The sequence below is a fragment of the Chelmon rostratus genome, chromosome 12 (assembly GCF_017976325.1).
Source record: "Chelmon rostratus isolate fCheRos1 chromosome 12, fCheRos1.pri, whole genome shotgun sequence".
In the NCBI taxonomy this organism is placed as follows: domain Eukaryota; kingdom Metazoa; phylum Chordata; class Actinopteri; order Chaetodontiformes; family Chaetodontidae; genus Chelmon; species Chelmon rostratus.
The window spans coordinates 6,899,392-6,921,275 of record NC_055669.1 but is presented as its reverse complement, the minus strand read 5'-3'; the positions used below and the strand labels follow the sequence as shown (position 1 = coordinate 6,921,275).

The 21,884-nt window shown below is 41.8% G+C and overlaps 1 protein-coding gene across 1 annotated transcript in view; it reads right to left on the bottom strand.

Annotated features, from left to right (window-relative positions):
- Positions 1-1,587: 1,587 nt before the first annotated feature.
- Positions 1,588-21,884, bottom strand: part of LOC121614505 (sodium channel protein type 4 subunit alpha B-like) — a 32,656-nt gene continuing 12,359 nt past the window's right edge. The window contains exons 8-26 of the mRNA XM_041948388.1: positions 21,134-21,275; positions 19,908-20,105; positions 19,653-19,802; positions 19,137-19,527; positions 18,834-18,905; positions 18,224-18,462; positions 16,979-17,152; positions 16,366-16,722; positions 12,087-12,523; positions 8,403-8,530; positions 8,109-8,263; positions 7,479-7,652; positions 5,431-5,553; positions 4,620-4,892; positions 4,402-4,455; positions 4,177-4,318; positions 3,821-3,921; positions 3,336-3,606; positions 1,588-2,819 (exon numbers count right to left, since the gene is read on the bottom strand). Of these exons, the coding sequence (XP_041804322.1) occupies positions 1,588-2,819; positions 3,336-3,606; positions 3,821-3,921; positions 4,177-4,318; positions 4,402-4,455; positions 4,620-4,892; positions 5,431-5,553; positions 7,479-7,652; positions 8,109-8,263; positions 8,403-8,530; positions 12,087-12,523; positions 16,366-16,722; positions 16,979-17,152; positions 18,224-18,462; positions 18,834-18,905; positions 19,137-19,527; positions 19,653-19,802; positions 19,908-20,105; positions 21,134-21,275 (4,813 nt within the window). The remainder of the gene's footprint in view (positions 2,820-3,335; positions 3,607-3,820; positions 3,922-4,176; positions 4,319-4,401; positions 4,456-4,619; positions 4,893-5,430; positions 5,554-7,478; positions 7,653-8,108; positions 8,264-8,402; positions 8,531-12,086; positions 12,524-16,365; positions 16,723-16,978; positions 17,153-18,223; positions 18,463-18,833; positions 18,906-19,136; positions 19,528-19,652; positions 19,803-19,907; positions 20,106-21,133; positions 21,276-21,884) is intronic.

Sequence of the window (21,884 nt, the reverse complement as noted above, 5' to 3'; positions counted from 1 at the left end):
TATATAATTTGATCATATCTTGTTATGGCCATCATGAGAGTCACTGAAATGGTCTTTCAATATAAATACATTACAAAAAATAGGTAAAAATGAGCTTTACATACATCACACAGCCTCAAAGTTCTTTACACAGTTAATTACAAAATGAGCTTTCAGTGCATTCATGCTCTTCCAATCCACATCCATCAGATCAAATTAAATGGTTTTCAGAGGTTCAGAGAAGTGTGCGAACAGCAATCAAAATCAGGCACATAATTCAGGGATGATTAGCACACACAGCTCTTCTTTGTAATCGATACACTGGTGCAAGTTAAACTTGTAATGTGCTATGCTTGACAAAGTAATTAGAAATAGTAGTTTTTCACATAAGAAACATTACGGAGTATTTCTTCATATTAGTGTCATCAGTAGTATATTCTGAATTATAAGATAACAAGAAATTGAGCTTTTCCTCATGTGTTTGTTTTGTGACCTGAATACACTTGATAGTATTTAAAGCAGGGGCTGTATCGCTATCATCATATACAGTATAAAGCAACTTCATTCAATCAAAGTGCATATCAAACAAATCATTTTACTGAACAAACACATCGTTAAAAACTCCAAATATCAGAAGTCATTATTATTAATTCACAATTTTGGTTTGCATGTTTTTCCCTTAAATTTTAAAATGTTAAAATTTAAATTGGAAAATGTGATAAGCAAATGTTAGCTTTGGTGAAAATCATTTTAGTGACACTTGAATAAAAGCTTCATAAAAGCTACAGTCATGAATGCAAGTTAGCTTAGCTCGTTAGCTGCTTTACTTTGTTCACTACTTTTGCCAAAGAAAATTATTTTTAGAGGCATCTTCTATAACATTTTTTATTTTATTTTATTTTATTTTTTATCATGTATGAATGTGTCCATATGCTGTCTTTTTGAAATTAGGTGAACAGGACTTTATTTGTCAACCGAGGAGTTTTTGCAGCAAAAATCGATTAAACTAATGTCAGCTGTAGTAAAATCACTTCATTGAATGTAGCCAGTTATTCAAAATTCAATTAAAATTTAGCTAACAACAATGAACATTTCTAGGAGTGGCACAGTGACTGAACCACTTGTACCACTTGACCAAAGAAACACACTCTTGCAAGTGTGTGTTGAACAGGTCTATAATATAGAATATATAACAATTATTGTGCTGCAAGTTTTAATTGACGATTAGAAGTAAGAATTTAATATTCATAATGGGCTTCTTTAGCGAAGTTGAGGTTCAGTGTTTACTGATATGTTAAAAACACTGCAGATAACATCCAATATACAAGCCAATGTGTTGTTCAAGTTTAATATATGTGTTGGAGGACAAGTTTAACTTAAAGTCCTCCTCTCATGGAGGTTGTGGCTGTGTAACAAAATTGACTTCTGGGTTGTTAAATTTGATCAGAGGCTGTGAGTTACTTGAAAATATTGCATATTTCCTCGGCATCTGCTAATACATATATAAAAAAGTTCATCTCTTTGACTATGAGTTATTTTGAGCTTTATATTCTCTGCTGTAAACAAAACAAACAAAAACCACACAAACACTCTCCACACGATCGAGTCTCAAAGAAAAGTTTCCTCATAGTTTTCACCAGGCTCCCCGAGGTCAGAGTCTCTGGATATTGATCTGACGACCTCAGTGAGGTCACTGGCTGCCCGGGTCACACTTTCATAAGATGGTGGTGAGGACATTAGAGTGTTGTCTCTTGTCTCCACATCCTCCACCCCCACAGGTCCATAGTGCTGTATCATGGTGGCTATCAGGCCCTCCCTTTCTGGAGCATTCTCCACATCCACCACAGTCTCGTAGTTTATCTGTCTGTAGAGGTAGGATGCCTGCTTCATCTGCCGGCGCACCAGATGCCTCCTGTAACACCTTTGGATGATGATCGCGGACACCTCCTCCAGTTTGCGGCGCAGTGTGGAAGTGATGGGCTCATGGGAAATCTTGGATGGGTTGGTCATCATGAACTTCTCCTCCATTTGCTGCTTGAGAGCGTCCATCTCACCCGACTCTCCCAGGACACGCTTTGTGAAGGCAAACAGGATGTCCAGGCAGTGGATCCTATCCCCGCTGACCATGGGAAGGTCCATGGAGATCAGCTTGATCCTGTTGGGCTTGGCGATGCGCAGCGGCTCCGACAAAGTGTCAGCAAAGATTGACAACATGGAAAACTCAATGAACTGTGTGGCCTCAGAATCAAACTTCTCCCAAACCTCATAAAACATTTCAAAGTCGTCCTCGCTCAGCGGCTCTGTACTCTCCTCTGTGGCAACGCTGAAGTTCTCCAGAATGATAGCTATATACATGTTGACTACAATGAGGAAAGAAATGATTATGTAACTGACGAAGAAAGCTATGCCCACTGAGGGGCTGCCACAGTTTCCCCGGGTGTTAGTGCCAGTATTGACAAAGTTAACGTCGCACTCTTCTGGGGAGCTGGACATTATAGGACTCAAGAGGTTGTCCCAACCTGCTGAGGTGCTGATCTGAAAAAGGCAGATCATACTATTCCCGAAGGTCTCAAAGTTAAACATGTCGTCAATCCCATCTTGTTTTTTCACGTAGGCAAAGTTCGCCATTCCAAAGATAGCATAGATGAACATGACAAGGAAAAGCAGGAGGCCGATGTTGAAGAGAGCTGGCATGGACATCATTAAGGCAAACAGTAGAGTCCTTATTCCTTTGGCTGCACGTATGAGTCGAAGTACTCGTCCTATCCTTGCCAGTCTGATGACTCGAAACAGTGTTGGAGATACAAAGTACTTCTCAATGATGTCGGCGAGAACGATCCCTGAAAAACAGAAAGACAAAGCAAGATTAGGTTTGTTTCGTTGCACAATGATTCAATTAAATATACTGTACTTACAGCAGTACTAATGAAAATGTTTATAGCCACAATAGATAGAATGACTGTGCAATGTGAAAGTGGTCACTCGCTGTCACAAAAGGCAGACAGTTAGCTGCTAGCTGGGTAAAATAAAGGTGCATTAAAAAGCCAGATATTCCCTTCAGCAGTTGGTGAAGGCCAAAACAGAGCTAAAAGGAGAGTGAATACTGGACTTACATTGATCGGGTTGGACACCTCTATGGCTACAACAACTAATAAATGGTAATGTTGCTCCATGTCTGCTGGATGTGTAAGCAGACAACTGTATCGCTATCATGTTCTCTATAACAACTTTCTTAGGTTACAATATACTAATGTTATGTTTACACCGTGTTCCACTGCCTTGGTCAACAAAAAATCCACTCAATGCAGCTTCAAGACTGTCATACATACATTTTTTGGCATTGTGTCTCTACTTACCCACAATAGAGAGAATTATCACTACAAAATCAAATATGTTCCATGCAACCGTGAAGAAATAACAACGGAGGGCAAAGATCTTGATCAGGCATTCGGTGGTGAAGATCACGATGAAGACCAGGTTGATCTTGTTGAGGATGGACTCCATGCGCTCTGACTGCTCGTCGGTTTCCACCATCATGGTCACCATGTTGACGATGATGAGCATCATGATCATGATGTCAAAGGCTTGCTTGGACACGAGATCGAAGAAGAAGGCTTGGAGAATGTTCTAGGTTTGGGAAATACAATTGGCAAATCAGTCAGTGAATGCAACATTAACAGTACAATATTTCAAAGGCTGTTATGTCGGATTATGGGCTGTTCATATGACACAAATATTTAAGAAAATGTACACATTAGAATACAAATATACACTATGTGAAAGCATGTTGCAAAAAATGTTTGTTAAACAAGTCAGCGTCTGAAATATGTCATTATTTTACCGCAGGCCTTGGTATTGGCTTTTGAGGCTTTTTAGATCCTAACTTCTTCATGGCGTTATAGTACTTCTTCTGCTCTTCAGTCATGAAGATATCCTGTCCACCTAAGTATAGACAAAAACAGCTAACATTATTTTTACAGAAAAAATGTTCAAAGAGCTGTTCAGTGATCAACAAGCTGCTTCCTTCAAATCTTCATATCTGTTTTCCCCTGGAGAATGAAACATGACAAACATTTGCAATCCATGACTATGCAATTCGAGTGGTCGCTAAATTGCACCCACCTTGTACAGGTACATAATTACTAACAAATACAGTACCTAATAATCCAGTGCCCGACATCAGTACTCAGTCAATACTCATCTTTCTTTTCTGCTGATTGAAATTGTCAATAATGACACCGATGAAGAGATTGAGGGTGAAGAAGGAGCCGAATATGATGAAGACGACAAAGTATAGGTACATGTAGAGGTTGATTTCTCTGATGGGTTGTTCCTCCACCTGAAACCAAACAGTTTAAAAAGTCAGCTGGATACTGGAACGTGTTTATGATGTAGATCCTGGAAGTAGATAATCATACTTACTCCTCTTGAATCAACAGCTGCATGCATTATTTCCATCCAGCCTTTAAATGTAGCCTGTAATACAATACGACACATTACTGTCAGGCCATTGCGTTGCATTGAGAATCATTGACTTTATCTAAAGACATTAGACAGCTAATATTCTGATCACATTCTTAAAATGAAAGTGTGTTTGACATACTTGACAAACTCCAAACAGTCCAGCAGGAAAAACTCACCACTTGCAGAAGGGAAAGGTAGCCAAGCCCCACATTGTCGAAGTTGACCTTCACTTTCGTCCAGTAGAACTGTGTGTCATTCATAGCGAGGCACTCCGACTTGTTGTTGACGACAGAGATACTGTGGATGAAGCCCGTTCTGTTCACACACTTCCCGAACTTGCCGGCGAACAGGTTGACCCCCATGATGCTGAAGATGAGCCAGAAGATAAGACACACGAGCAGCACATTCATAATGGAGGGGATGGCTCCTATGAGAGCGTTCACGACCACCTGATGAGCAACACGTTAAAGATAAAGATTAGTCCCACAGCACAGAGCACTTCTCTGATCGCTGCCCACATATTTGATTTCTTTCAGCAATTCAAGGCAAGTCAGTCTGATTGTAAAGCCAGTTCTTTAGCTCCTGATCTGATAATTGACTAATTAATCATTTAGATGTACTGTTTTAACTTGAAGCCAATCAGGCAACAGATTTAAGCTAATATAAAATTCACTGCATGTTTGTGTTGACTGAGTGCCTTCAAGTTGAAATATAACTCTTTTAACTTTGATCTTTTCTCAAATTTCCTAGAGAAATCTATTAAGAGCCACACCGCTAGCACTGCAGATCCCCATTAGTCCTATGTCCTAATGGGGATCTGTTTTTAATAAGGAGATTATCCAGCTATCAGGCAGGATAATGAACAAACCAGGGCGAAAATGTACCTTCCTCCTTGGTGGGTAACTATCCTGAGATGAATCACCAAGTTACTACTCAACAGAAACTCAGTAGTGAAAGAGATTCATGACCAGAAAAAGTATTTCTCACCCTCATGCCCTCAAATCTGGACAGAGCTCTCAGAGGTCTCAATGCTCGCAGGGTCCTCAGAGACTTGATTGCAGCAAAGTCAGAATATCCCAGTGAATTTGCCACCAGGCTTATCAAGGACACCTATATGGAAGACAGAAAGTGTGAATGTGTAGTGTGAGAATCATAAATTCAAATGCTTGAGCTAATTTTTGTTTAAATCCTCGGACTAGGGGGGGTAACAATGTTTTTTTTTATAAGTATTACAAGAGGGAAAAACATTACGAAAAGCCTTGAATAAAGCAATATCACATACACAGTCAAACAATGGCATATATTCTCAGAGCAATTATATAACTTTTAAAGAAAAACATCATAAAAGACAGAAGACATTTGAAGAGCCATATTTTAGAGTTTTTGGGACATTCCACAGTTAGGAACACAGTTACGTAATTTTTTAGGGTTTAGATTTAGTTTGGCTGTTGTATCATCTTTTCGCAAATTTAGACTTCCACTCTATTCTACATCCAAAACAAAACAAAATGGTATTCCGCTGTTGAATGGCCCTTGGATGACAGCTATGAATGAAAGTGGCATGACAAAAAATGAAAGAAAACTCATGTCATGATTGATGATGACAAAACACAGACAAGTATGCACATATAGACAAACGGTGTCCATGCATGCATACTCCGCTATATATGCATATAAAATATGTATATATATCAAATAGAGTGAGTTTTATAAAGAATTTATATCTGTCTTTGCCAAATTTGTTTCCCAATTTGTATCCAATTGATCCAATAAGTTAATTAAAAACAATTTAGGACCAATAAGGTCCCAATGGTCTGTATTTCTTTATAAAAGTCTATTTCCACATGTGTTTGTCCAATATATCTAAAGAAGATACTCGATATTAATTCTCGGGACAAGAGAAGTCTTTGGCTCCAGGGAAGTATAGACGGAAAAATACAAGAGCACAGTAAAAGAAAGTAAGGTGGCACTTTTCTTAGAGAGAAACGAAAGGTACTGCCGGTAGCTGCAATGATCAGCAGGATTTGTCTTTTCCTCTAAACAGACATAACAAATAACAATCATACATGAATTAGACACAGCAATTTAGACATGAACTCAGGAGGTGCATTTCTAATTTGACAATAAGACCAATAATGTCTGTAAAGCAACATTTCCATAGCTTTAATATGCTGTTTAAAGAACACCAGATCTTCTGTAGATAAGCCTTAGAGTACATGGCACCGCATTTGGTTTTGATATAAAAGCCAAAGTCCTGAAGCAAGTTTCCTAGTTTTGTAGTGCGTGACAAAAATGTGATCCCAAGAAGCGCATTCGTTTGGAAACAAGACAGTGGCTTTTGATATCACAACAGAAAGCACTTACAAGTGGAGAAACACAGAAGCATTTGTGATGCAGATGCAAGTTTCCGATCTCAGAGTCCATACTCACCTGGGACCTGCTAACTACGACTTACCCTAACAATAGAGCGGTCAGTGGCAATCTGTGTAACAGCAGGCGAAATCAGAGGTCAAGTCAGGCCTCGGGCCGCGCGCCTCGGGCACTTTGGGTGACTACACACTGCAGAGCCACACCCATTTTACCCGACAGTTTGTATGAAGGTGCTTACAGAGTGCAACATGACCCCGACCACTGGAGCCACTTCTTTTCATTTGTCTGGCAAAATCCCGGCATAGAGGCAAAAAATTGTACAACGTAACAACTGTTTAGTGTGTGATTTAGCAATCTGTATGTTTCTAGTAAATGAATCCAGAGCCTAAAACAGTTGAAGAGTTTGTTTGAAACAGGAGAAACTGATGGTGGCGGATGCACAATTTCAGAGAAGAAAGTGGCCAGCTGTTGCAGAGCATAAATGAACTGACGAGGGCTTTCCTGCAAACAACATGACTCTTAGCAAGCTGTAAATCCCACAAACATGAAAAGCTAGATTCAGCCACAGCGACAGGGATTACAGTTCAACCTGTGATTTTTAATAACCAGCATCCTTTCATGTAGTGCAACAAAAACGTGCGAGGCACAGCTAAATGTTCGCTTACGTCCACGATGAGGAAGTCGAGCCAGCACCAGTAGTTGGTGAAATATTTCTTGAAGCCATACGCGATCCACTTGAGGAACATCTCCAGCACAAAGATGTAGGAGAAGACCTTGTCGGCGGACTCCAGCACCACCTTCACCACTTTCCTCTTCTCAATGTAGATATCTTCAAATGCCTGCAGGAGATGAGGGACAGCAACTACATCACACCACCAAACCACCACTGCTGGCACAGAACATCTGTCTGGCAAGTTCTGTGTTTTTATTGACAGCGGTTTTGAAGAGGAAGGTCGCAGCATCCCAAGAGCCCAAAGTGATATTTGCAGATATGTTTAAATGCTGTTTAATATGCTGCAGCTCACCAGCTAATTGTTTGTTTGGTGGCTCATCAACAAGCAGCTTAGGTGTAGGACAAAGCTGTGTGCTGATGTTTGTAAGTTAGATAAGAAGGAGACTTTAACAAGAAAGCTAATACAGAACTGAAGGAAATAAAGAAAAATCGAATTAATTCATGCAAAAATGTTGCATTGTCATTTTTCAACCTGCCTGCAACTATGGTTGCAATATTATTCAGTAATCAGGCACTAAACATGTCCCAAATATTTTATTTTCCAAATAGCATCGAGCCGTACCAGAGCCCCACTGCTGAGCAGGATCATGAAGATGATGAAAGTCTCGAACCAGCTGTGTTCCACGATCTGGTAGCAGGTCTTCCTCAGCCTCCACCAGGCCTGGCCCAGGCCGCGGCTGGTGTTGATGTCACAGCACTGGCAGTGCCTCGAGCACACTGAGCGGGAAGGCAAAAAACAAACCAGCACAGATTATACCACATGGTGATGGATCATGTAAAATTAATATTATAAAGCTTCGATCTTACACTGTGTTCATGTTTTTGTACGGTTACAAACTTCATTCTGAATTCTCACATTCTGGGAAGCAATCCTCCGGCTCCATTCTCTCTTCAGCCAGCTCTGAAAAGTTGTCCATCTCATCTCCAGGCTTCCTCAGATCCACCGTGCTGCCCTCTGATAGGCTGATCTCCTCCTGAGGAGCAATAAATGTATCAGTTAACAATGAATTTCCCACTTACATTGTCATTCACTTTAGATCCAGTATGCACTTGACTGGTCACTAGACCTGTCTCCTGAACAACTAAACAGCATATCCTTACTCGCCATACACATGGAAGAATATAGATCTGCATAAAATAACACACTACAGTTTTGTTTGATTTGGTAGTTGTTTTCCATCTGCAGCAGACTGTACTGATTGGGGTGTTATCATATGTGCAATATACAAGTGTCAGACCAAAGAGAGCAGTGTTGCAGCATTTCATTGTGGACTCATCCCATAAAAGCCAGCTCACCTAGATGCACAGCCTTGCCTCTCAATCTCTTCAGAGCCTTAATACAATTTTGATGAGATTTTTGCGTGTTGTACCAGCAACATATTTCACATGATTTATAGGACCGAGGTGCAGCTTCAATCCTATAAACTGGTGCGAAGTCTAATCCAGCAATAACGAGCATCCACAGGACCTGGAGACCAGATTACCAGCGTCACAAGTCTTAGTGCTCGAAGAGAGCACGGATGGCACTTCGCTCAACATTGCATATAACAGCAGGATCACTGCTAATTGTATGCATGCACATGTAATACATGTGCACATAGGCTGATTGCTCTTTGTGCTTTAAAGTGATCTAAAAAAAATTGTAAACTACATAATACACAGTCTTGCCATTTTTTGTGTGTATTTAAAGCTCTATCCCATGTAAAATGTACTCTTCTTCACTGCTGAGCAGCTTCTGATGCCCTGTTAAGCTGATGGAGGGCTGGAGGAGTTTTTTTTTTTTTTTCATTTCCATTTTCCCTGATGCCTAATTCTGGTGTGGTGTGGAGCGCAGCACGGCAGGGAAAGAGAAAGAGAGAGCGCCAGACTGCAGCCCGCTCAGCTCAGCCTGGCCCTGCCTGGCTCTGCTCAGCTGTGTCAGTATAATCTGCTCTGCAGGGCCTGGCTCCACATCTGGCCCGCTGCTGTCTGCCTGCCAGAGAGGACAAGAGTGACACACCCTCCACCTCACCCATACGGTACTGAGAGATAGAGGATTCAAGGAGAAACAGGCGTAAGTGAGAGCAAGCTAAGAGGAAGAAACAGGAAGCTTGATGCAAAGAGGCTGAGAGAGAGAAGGAGGCAGGCTCAATTAATACATGAGAAATTTAAAGATGGTGGTTGATCAGTCTAATGGGTCAAACGCAACAATGGCACCATAATAAATCAGAATAAATAAAGCATACTGCAAGTCAGTTATTCTAGCCGTACTCAAGCAGCCAATATCCATAAATATTTCTTTACATTTTACTTATCCAGGAAGTACTATTGAATGGACTATTGATAAGCATCCAATAAGTTTGTCTTGACTTAGATCCAAACAAAGTCACGTCCAATTAATCACAAGGTCTTCCATAATCAGGCCTCATTTGTGGTGAGCACAATATTGATTCTCTCAGCCAGTCACATTGTTTCTCTCACATTTACACAGCCAATCACAGAGACCATAACAGAATTAAGCGGGAGGATCAACACAGCTCCCATGTCTGTGCTGTGAATATGAAGCTAAGACCAGCAACTGGCCAGCTTAGCTTAGCACAAACAGCTAGGCCGGCTCTGTCAGATGGTAACAAAAACTACCTTCCAGCACCTCTAAACTCACTAATGGACACAATATACTGTATCTCCAAACCAATGCAAAAATCTAAGTGTAGCCTCACAGTCATGGCAAGACTTACTGCACTTAGTAAGAAATAGTTCAGCACATAACCACCGTAAAACCACAATGTGTTGTTTTTACTCCTCAGTTTCTGTGCGGATTAAGCTAACAAGCTATAGAGTGTTAATTAGTGATCTTCAGAGGTGCTGTAGGCAGATTATGCCTCCTGTTGGGCTAGCTGTTTCCACTCTTTGTGCTAAGCTAAGCTAACTTTATATTTAGTCCACAGAAGAGACATGAGAGTGCTGTAGATCTATAATCTTACTTTTGGAAAGAAAGATTATAATCAGATTCCCCAAAATGTCTAACTATATCTTTAATGATAGCTTGTTCAGCTAATGGTGGTTTGTAAACTTGAATAATACAAATAGTGCTAGTGTTGGCTTAGCTACCTCTGACAGTGTTCAGTATGCTTGGCACAGTGGTCCCTAACCCCCCGAAAGCCCCTAAACATCCATGGACCACCCACACAGGAGTTATCCATTATCATACCCGATTAGACCTCTTCTCACAAGTGTGCAGGGAAGTACTGATTTTACCTCATTGATCCCCCTCAGTCTCCTTGCTGCCCTTAGATCTAATCAACCTGATTAAACATCTGTGTGGGGGTAAATGGCGTTTCAATACTGTCCCTATAATTATGTGCAGAGACATTCTGACCGGTAGTAGGAAAAGCACAGGTGTCAAGTGCCCCAGTAAGTAATGCCAATGTGACTGTGACTGGCTTTATTATTTACACCTGTGCTTTTCATACTGTGACATGTTAAAAAACCTTCTATGAAAAGGCCTATTACTACTAGTTCTAGCTTTCATGCCAAGCGATCGCACCTCTAATCCACATGTTTATCTGACTATCTGGTCGAGATTAGGGTTCACAGCAGGGGCTGAGTCAGATAAGAAGCACCTCATTGGCATGCATGGAAGGTGGCTAATAACAACATTATATCAGTATTATACAATGATAATAATGTCACTGTGGCTCGGGTACCAGACACTGAAACTCCAACCGGATGGCTGTAGTTCATTTTAGTGACAGCTAAAGTTTAGGCAACTTCAAATAGTTAAACAGTCCCGAGTCAGCTTCTCCAGGAACGTGCTGTAGATTAAAATATGCTCTTCAACCAGTTTGTATGTTGCTAATGATGTAATGTCAGTTAGGGTCAGTTATGGTTGATTTCTGAATAGAAAAACAATAGATATACCATCCTTTCTGTATACAACTCTTTACTTGTGAGGAGACTTTGCCAGATGTTCACTGCATGACATTCAATCTTAATCGTCGTTGTCTCCATCAGATTTCCCCTTGTCTGCTTGACAGATTAACAGCTTACACGTCTGGAATTTTCCACATCACCTTCCCCTTCACAGTCCACCCCCGCCTCTATCAGGAGTCAAAACAAACACCGAGCTGAACTCATGAATCCTTTGAAAGAACTTCCTAGAACATTTTCTGGCAACATGTTGGGTACAGAGCCAGTAAACAACTGCCGATAAAAGCAAAGCCGAGCCTGCAAAAATGTGAAATTTGTCTAAAGGCGAGCATTCAATGCAACATATATGAAGAGTAAACTTCATAAATTCAAATAATGAATGAATCGTGAGTGAATATTTACTTTACTTGTCGTGCAGACAGGAAGCGTGAGAATAACCTGGATAAGGTTAATTTAGGTTAGTTTAGAGTGCATGGAAACCTGCATAAAAACAAAAGCGGGATACACAAATGCCCCACAGAAGTGGACTTCACTTCTTCCTGCTTTGACATCCATCAGGAGTCAAAGGCTGCTTTGACACTATTGAAGAGAACATCTGACAACAGTCAACCATGAGGGTTTAGGTCCAACACACTTCTCTGGAGGTGAAAAACTCACCGCCTTGTTGTTTTCATCCTCTGATGACTCAGAAATCTCCTCCTCCTCGAGAAATTCCACGTCTGACTCTCCAGGAGCGATGGGAACAATGACAGTCAGGTTCGGGTTTGTCATGTAGCTGTCCTCCTCTGGTATGATATACTTCTCCCCGTAACGTCCAAACATTCCCCCGTTACTTTCCACATGGTTTCCTACCAGCTTAATGGCCTGACTGGCTTCTTTGGTCTTCTGCTTCCGGCGGTTCAAGCCGCGGTTGAAGAGGTCCACGATGCTTGTGACTAGCCAGGAGACGCCGGCATTGATGCGAGCGATGGCAATCTGGATGTTATTCAAATCGCCGTCTTCATCTGGTGCAGAGAGGTTGTCGGAGCTGAAGGAGCTGAGCAGCAGGGCCAGAAAAAGATTCAACACCTGTTGACAGACAAATGTTATGTTACGTAACATTTGATTTGGAGAAATTATCAGGGCATTGTTATAATTTAACAGCCGTTAAGCCTGAATACGGCAGAAAATGCTGTATTTACATTGCGCTTATGTCAACATTTTTCTTCCTTTACAAGTCAGAGCATAGTTTAGCCTCTGAGCTAGGATAAAGGATAAATGCACCTAATGCATGGCAAGATATCCCACATATTTTGTCAACACTGGCAAATCCTGCATTGTAGATTCAGGAGGATATTCCAGCCAGATATGCTCAGGCACATATGGCTTTGGGTGCTTTCAGCTACACTGAACTCAAGTTTCCAAACAACCAACTCCAAAGTAATCTGTCTACTAGCTTAGAGAGCAGCAGCAGCATCAAGTGCATCTTTGCACAGCTGTGTGTGTGTGTGTTTGTGTGTGTGTGTGTGTGTGCCTGTGTGTGAGGGAGAGAGACAGAGAGAGAGAGACAGCGAGAGAACTGGCTGTGTGCATGTGTGATGTGCACAGTTGGTAAGGATCATCTTTAGCCACTGAGCCAGTCAGAGATGGGGAGCATGAGCAGATGATTAGTGATGAATGCCCTCCGACCTTCTCGCCCCGAAGCATCCTGGATAATCCCTTGGATAAACAGCTTTCCCACAATTCATGTGCAGAGGAGGTTTCTGTCCATTAAACTCTATAAGGAGCACTGTCTTTGCCCTGACACTGGAGTCACTGGAGGTGTCTGATCCACCAATTGCAAAACCGCTCCTCTTTTGTCAGTGCAACTGAAAAGGCAGAGAGGAGTGGAGAATCCACCAGAGTAAAGTTGATGTAGGCGTAATGGTGCTGGAGGTAGACAGGTGATTTTGCTAAGCATCTACCGCCATACTGTACTTAGTATTCCTACTCCTGTTAAGCTTTGCATTCAAAACTATAAAAATAACAATGGCAGCTTTGACACTCAAAATATTCAAAATTCTTTGTAACTTTTAAAACAATGGCTCATTGAAACAAAAACAGGATGTTTATTTCTGCATCTTGACCATATATTTTAACTGCTTCCAGATCGGCTGTGGCTAGCTGGAATAAATTAAGGTTAACCATAAAGTCTGTGAGTTCTGCTGTAGTACTATGGTGCACTATTATTCAGAAAATTGTTATTTAAATGTTGTTTATGCCAACATAACCCTTGGACAGTTTGGATGGTTAGTGTAGAAAACATTATTTAACAAGTGACACGGTGGCTACATTAACTCTGATATACAATACTAGCATTTAGACTTTCACCCAGTGAGCAAGTATTTTTCCAACAAACTTTGTACCCCATAAATTAATATACTGCACACCAATGTGGGTGGCTCATGACTATGACTAGGTTATTACTGTAGGTTTAAGCTTGGCAGACATTCTAGTTTTTTGCATGTAGGCATGTTTACAGTATGACTTTTAGTATGATGACATTCTGTTGCTGTATATATTGTCAGGGAATACATCACTATGAGAAGCTGCTATTGTGCATCCATAGATATTGTTGTTTGATCAGCACATCTATAGATCTGCACAAAACACAGCAGCAATTTGTTTTCAACCATTTTATAGTTAAACATGAAGGATTTAAACATGTCTGACAAATACATATCAGAGCATATGATTAAATATGGAAAAAAAAACTAGCATTTAATGGCAGTGGGAACAGAAGGCATGCTGGGAACAGGTGTTTGAACCACATCCAACAGGAACTCCACACTCAAAGCCTTGCTCCATTGTTTTTTAAAAGCCTAAAAGTTATGTGACAGAACTGAATTGATTGTAGTGCTGATGATGCTCATATTTCAGTGTATATTACTGTTATAATATGTGCTCAGCATGAGATGGAAAAGCCATGAGCTGGTGGCACATTTGTTTCTTGTTAAGACTTGCATAACACATATATCTTGCTAATTTATGGAAGGGTCAGGCCATGAGTCTAAATGTGGCCTCAGTAACAACAGAATACAATAAATTCTTAAAAAAATATAAAAATATCAGGATACAACAATAAAAACTTTCAGGCTGAAATAGTCTTGCAGAAACAGACTTAAACACTACAATGTGTGATTTTACATATTTCAAAAATGACTGCAATCAAAGTAAAACTACACTGACAGTAAATAAATGGTGTGACTGCTGGCTGTCTGCACTTCCGGGATTTTTCTAATCTGTTCTCATTAACGTTAGTTTACAGGACACAGCTGGACAGCAAATCACCATATGTGTGGTCCAACGAACATACATATCCTCACTACTGGACACTGACAGCAGTTGTGTACAAACAGAGCCGTCACACAGATTAACTATTCTATAGAAGCCGCTGCATGCAATGATGTGCAAGCTGCGTTTCATCCTGTGTGATACTCAGTACCTGCTGAAAAGGCTGGATCGACAGCGAGCACACAGGGCTGTGGCCTTGGCTGATCCTTTCCACCCACAAGGCTGAGTTCATTAGCAGCGGATAAAACATTCAGCCTTGCTGGTCATGAGACGCCGCTCCTAGCGCAGAGTGTGTCTGTAGTGGCCACACTTTGCACGACGGCATGTGCAGATGATACATATATTACTTAGGAGGGACAACAGATGGTCTATATGTCGTCTAGACGTGATCTGTTTTGAGGTCTGCTGATGCTAATCTGCAAGGCAGTTAGCATGACACTGTGACACAACCACTTCCTCAGTGACCAACATGTGTTCGAGAGCACCGAAGGAAAAACGCACAAAACGTAGCTGCACAGACATTTGAGTTTGCAAAATGTATCACGATGAGCCGCCAACAACTGTTCAAGGATGTCCCGTCCTCATAAAATGGAATCACAGATCCTCATTGGTCCAGTGTAATCCCTGATTACTCATGACATCATCATTTGATTTGACAGCAGTTACAGTTGTTTCCACTGACGTGCAGTTGAATTTCTCTCTAGGCAGACTTCCTGTTATCATACACCGTTAAAGAATAAAGATGGCGGTTATCCGTATTTTTGTTTTGGCCAACAAATCCAATAAAAAGACGTCTATCTTAAATCCCCAGCCTGTTTGTGGCTCTCAGACCCGAGGCTTCAACTAAAGATGTAAACTGATCAGAATTTCAAAAAAGGCTAAACGATCTCCTTTGATAATCTCTCCAGCGGGGCACTGTGGTTTTTAGCAAACGCAGCTCTAAACTGCAGCATGTGATTTTATATACTTTCAGCTGCAGATTTTGTGTGTTAGTGAGTATTATTCTTGACCCTAAGCTACACTGCCCATGTTCAGCTCCATGAAGGGACTCAATGCAACACTGTGACTCACTGATGCGTATTCAAAAGTTTAGTGACAACAATGCAGCTCTATGTAACAGAGGAGGTTTTGGTCATAGACAGAGATTTTAAATCATATAAAAAAGCTGGACGTGGCAGCGCTGGAGAACTGAGCAACACTAATCTAGAATTTGAACGTATCCAACCAAAAGATCTCAGCCCCACCGTTCAGGCCTCCATCCAAAGCCACTCCCTGAAACACATGAACGCTCCCTGCCTGACTCCTGCTGGAGGATGAGTTCATGAGAGAGCGATGAGGGGAGCAGCAGTGATAAGAGGATCGGTTCTTTTCGTCATGTAAAAACGAGCCCGCTGCTGTAGGTGTGTGCTTTGTGCTGCTGGGTCAGCTGCTGAACCAGAGGCTGTTGGCTCAGGAGGTGCTGGAGCATCATTGTCATCGCTAACCGTACCCAAACACCTCATGTCTCATGCATGTGTGAGAAAACTCCTAACATCATAATCATAATGATATGATATAATTCTAAAATGCACTACCTACTCTATAGCTTTAATACTCACCACCAAGTTCCCTATGACCATGACCAACATGAATACTAGGATGCAGAGCGGCTGCCCGGCCACTTCCATACAATCCCACATGGTCTCGATCCACTCGCCGCACAGCACCCGGAACACAATCAGGAAGGAGTGGAAGAAGTCCTTCATGTGCCAGCGTGGCAGCTGACAGTCTATGGAGATCTTACACACACAGTCCTGGTAGTTCTTGCCAAACAGCTGCATGCCCACCACAGCGAAGATGAATACGATGATGGCCAACACCAGCGTCAGGTTTCCCAGGGCGCCCACGGAGTTGCCGATGATCTTGATGAGAGTGTTAAGAGTGGGCCAGGATTTTGCCAGCTTGAAGACTCGTAACTGAAGAAGAGCACAAGGCGAGTCCAGTCAGTCCAAACAATAGGATTAGTTCTTGTTTGTTTAAACGACTAATGCAAAAAGAAAGTCATGATATGATTCATTTTAGTTTGAATAACTATATTCAAATGTGTCATCCGTCATTAGTGTGTCAATCACTGTTGATTTGTTGAATTTGTTTAAGGAATACAAAGGCAAACAATGCCAAAACACCTCTAATGAAAAAGCACTGTGAGTGAGAGTGAAAGATTTCTGTTACCAGTCTGAAAGACCGCAAGACAGACAGCCCCTCTACATTGGAGAGACCCAACTCCATCAGACTGAGGCAAACAATGATGCCATCAAAGATATTCCAGCCCTGCTGGAAGTAGTAGTAGGGATCCATGGCAATCAGCTTCAGCACCATCTCAGCTGTGAAGATCCCTGTGAATACCTAGAAAAGACAAAGAGGGACAGAAAAACAGTAAGAAGTGGAAAAAGTACCAACATTTCCTGTTCAAGTGGAATCTTAGTTACCCTCAATGAGCATTTTAGTGTCTTTTAGATCATTGTTTTGGTTTTATGGCCCACAAATATACAGTACTGTTTGCTTCAGTCAGTTTCCAGTGAAAAAAACTCTTATAAAAGCTGGGATAAACCCACCACATGACACATAGACAACCACAGTAAGTGACTAGCTGAACAGAGCAAAGCAGAGCTAAATGGAGAGAGAATATTGGACTTATATTCATCAGGTGAACTCAAACATGACTTCAAATGAATGCAAACACTGCTCTGTATTTGCAGGATGTGGAAATAGGCAGCTATTTGCTAACAGGTTCCCTGTAATATCTTTGTTAGGTGATTTTTTCAATAATGTGTTTACAGGTTGTTTCACTGCCTTATAGTGGCCAAAAATGCAACATTAAGTTGATTTAAGTTGAAGTTTAGATCAGATCACTTCAAGGTGAAAAAATGGAAAGCACTAGAGTGGATGCTTCTGCAGTGTGTCAGTTTTACGACCCAAATATCCACATAGTTCAAGAGAAATTATCAAGAATATTTCAAAATAAAAAATGAAAACAAACAAACACAAACTATTCACTTGTTGCTCGGGCTGTGGTTTAAGTTCCTACCAAATTTCATGTAAATCTTTTAGGGTTTATATCCTCTAAGGCAGAGTGGATAATTTACCAGCAGGGGGAGATGACAAAATACAAATGAGAGAATCAGTCCCACCTCCTGCTAAAAATACTCCCTCTTACCAAGGATAATCACAAATAGTCTAAAGCAGAACCTTTGACAAAGGATCAGCGCGGCCCTGTTTGACCCACACAGCGCTGGCTATAAAAAACCCAGCTGTCTGATACAGAAACACATGATTTGAATGAATGTCCTTCGTCCTTCTGCTTTACTTTCTTCTCAATGAGGCTTTTAGTCCTCTCCACTGCTAACCCAGCAGCACTTAGGATAAAGTGTGTGACATGCTGGAAACCGGCCCACCCGGTCATTAAAAACCCCTCACCAGATTGCCCACTGAAAGCATCGTGTTGAACTCATCGGTCATGGGGTAGTGCTCCAGGGCCATGAAGAGGGTGTTCAGCACAATGCATATGGTGATACCCAGATCCAGGAAGGGGTCCATCACCATGTACTTCACCCACTCCTTCATCTGCAGCCACCAGGGGCAGCAGTCCCATATCAGGTACTTCTTGGCGAATGTGTACCAGCAGGGATGACACTTTTGCCTCGACTCCTCCAACTCTGCAAAGAGACACCAAGGTGAAACATTCATCTACAGGCCTTTTGTAATGTTTCCCCTTGAAATGTGAACCTATGCTTCCTTTTAAAACACCAGTGGACATGACCTGAAGCCAGAGAATGAACAGCTCAAGAAAGTATGAAAGTATGGCCAGCAGCCAGTCATCTTAGCTTAGCATAAAGACTGCAAACAGGGGGAAACAGCTAGCCTGGCTCTGTAGAAAGGGTAACAAAATCACCCTTCCAGCTTCTCTAAAGATAATGAGTGAGGACAAGAGTGGTATCAGTATTGTCATCCAACTCTGTGCAAGAAAGCACAGAGTTGTCATTTCAACAAATGTCAAACGATTCCTTAAATATTCTAAAGGACTCACCATCCATGGCATCGCTGAGGAAGCTGACAGAGCTCAGCCCTCTTTTCCTCTGCACTGGAGGAGGCTCAGTCACTGTCGGGGAAGGCTGGATGAGAGGTCTGGGAGCTGTGTCCTCTGCATTGGTCGGCTTCTGGTAGACAGAAAACACCTACAAAATAAGTGCAAGGTTTTATTCTCCTTTTATTATGCATGTTATTTGTTGTGTTCCTATACTGGAATAACCTGTGTGGCATATGGGAGTTTTAAAGTACTAAATCCTAATAAAAGCATCTTATTCAGTCTTGCAGAGTTTTCTGATTCCACACATGCTTCTACCACTCACTGTGTCCTCTCTGACCCTCTCCATGCTGTAAGCAGGCATGGAGGTGGGAGTGTGCAGGCCCAGTGTGGTGACCCCGTTCTGGTCGAGGGAGATGTTGAGCCGGCCATTGACGTTGAGGCTGGGGGTGAAGTTCTGGGAGCAGTGGCTCCGCACGCTGCCCGTCCTCCTCTTCCAGGGTGTTGCCGTTGAACTGGCGCGACTCCTGAAGGCATCTCCATGAACGCTGTACTCGTCATCCCCGAAGTCAGCCTCCGAGTTGTTGCGCACCCGGAAGGAGCTGAAGATGCTGTTCTGGCTTCCTCTCCTGGTGCTGAGGGGATGAGCAGAGAGCGTGGCCAGTAGGGGGTGGACTGGAAGGGGAGACAGAGGCGGCTACAGAAACAGAGAGGGAACATTAGCTCCTATAGCTTGTAATCAGAATATCAAAGACTGGGAGAAACGTTTGGATATGATCAATGTACCATTGGCTCATCCAGCGGTTCAAACTTCTCTTCAGCAGCTTCCTCTGCTGTTTCCTCTGACAACGTCCTGTGTGATCTCCTTCTTCTGCTGCTGCTTCGACGTATGCTGCCTATCTTCACGCAAAATGGAGACAGCTCTGGGGACAGCACTGAGTCTGTATCCTGCGCTTGTCTTTTTGCTGCCAACTTGACACAGAAAGAAATCGTGATAGTGGACATCGTTTTTTATCTGTTGTTGAAAGCACACATGAAAACACAAAAATGCTCGCCGACTGTTTGCTTTGCACTTACTCTTTGCTCTCTGCGGAGGTGCTCCATAGCCAGCTGAAACTCCCTCTCCTTCTGCCAGGCCTCAGCGATGGTTGCCTGATTCTGCTCCTCATAGGCCATGGCCACCACAGCCAGGATGAGGTTGACCAGGTAGAAGGAGCCCAGGAAGATGACCAGCACAAAGAAAACCATGTAGGTCTTCCCAGCTGAGCGTAGCGTCTGAGGGAGCAGACATGAAATCATTACAATCAAATACTATAGTTAAAGGAAAAATCTAGTCTTTTTGAAACATCTTCTTACTTTTGCCATAATGGGATGGCTATGATGAAAAGCATTTTATTCAGAAGTTTCATTGCAGATTATGTCAACGGTGTTGACGTTACTGGTCTTCATATCTCCCCAGTCAACCTTTTAACAACGCATTATTTTATATTTTGTCCACTAGGGGGCAGTGGAACAAGCTATTAAGACAACTCTGACATTTTATCACCTGTTGTGGCTTATGTGTTAGCAGAGAAGGGGCAACATTATCATAGATTTATGGTTGTCCTACGTTCACTCCCTTTTAGCTCTGTTTTTGGTCTCTTCCAACTCCTGAAGGGAGTAGTACCACTGCAGGTTTAATCTGTGTTTAGACTATGCTTGTTTTTATGTTGATCCTTGTTTTTAACCTATATTGTATTATTTCATTCTGTGGTTTTAGGCATTGTCTTTATTTGTATTTTCATCCTTATTATCATTAACAATCTGTTTTCATGTCCATTCTGTCTTTTCTTTGTAAAGCACTCACTTGGTGCATGTGATTTCTTTCTTGTAAAGCACTTTGAGCTGCAATTCCCATTTGAAAGGTGCTACACAAATAAAGTTTAGCATTATTATTTTTATATAATATTATATCACACGTAAAGTACGTGCATTAGAAGGTATAAATACAGAGTTGTTCATATCTCATCTGACTACTAATGCTGCTTGCTTCAAAGTTCTGTGGAGTCACTGTATCACCTGAAATCAACTCGTAAGTACAATATTATCATAAATAATAGAAATGATGGCCAGTCTAAGAAAATAGAGTCCATATCACATACTGAATTTTCCCATAAGCATCATTTTTTGACATTTGATTGAGGAAAATTATTGCATTCCACTGTCTTTGTGGATTAATTGAAATTCATGAGGATTTGAAAATATGGATTATTATCCAGAAAGACATCAGAGAAAATTGCTAAATTAAAAGAGAAAAATTGCACCTGGTGAAACAGTTTTTCCCAGTAGTCTTGTGTCATGAGTCGGAAGAGGGCCAGAAAAGCCCAGCCGAAGGTATCAAAACTGGTGTAACCATAGTTCGGATTCCTCCCTACTTTTAGGCAGTCGAATCCATCTGGACACTTCCTGTAATGCACAAACAGTTGAAAGGCAGGAGACAGATGAGTATGGGAGGACACTGATAAAAAAACTCTGTGCACAATTAAATCAATGGCAGCTGGGACAGATATGGCCGTGGTGGCGTGCAGGCTGCTTTGCAGAGCTAAAAACATCTCCAGTATCTACATGTAGCACCGTGGCCTTTGACTCCGCAGGGTAGAGAAGCGGATGAGTCAGTAAGTACATACGCTGCTATCGACACCATTATTTCAGCTGAAGAGGCCTCTTGAAATTCGTTTCACGCAGGAGCACTAAAATGCACTGAGCAAAAGGGATTACGCTGAGCCAGATGGATATCAAATTGCAGTTCAAAAATTTTCAGGTCCATGCCTCCATCTCTGATCTTCATTGTCAGCATAGTGGCATTACAGCAAATATTTAAGTCCAGCAGCTGAGAACAAGCTGGACTGCCATGTCAATCTGAGTGCAGAATAATTTCGTAATGGCTAGGAAACAGCTGGGCGGCTGCTGTGAGAACAGCTGTAGATCTCACCAACCAGCCAGCTGAGCAGGAATGCTCGCTAATATCCAGCAGTGAGGACAGAGGAGGCTGCGTGAGGCCAGCGACATCTTCCT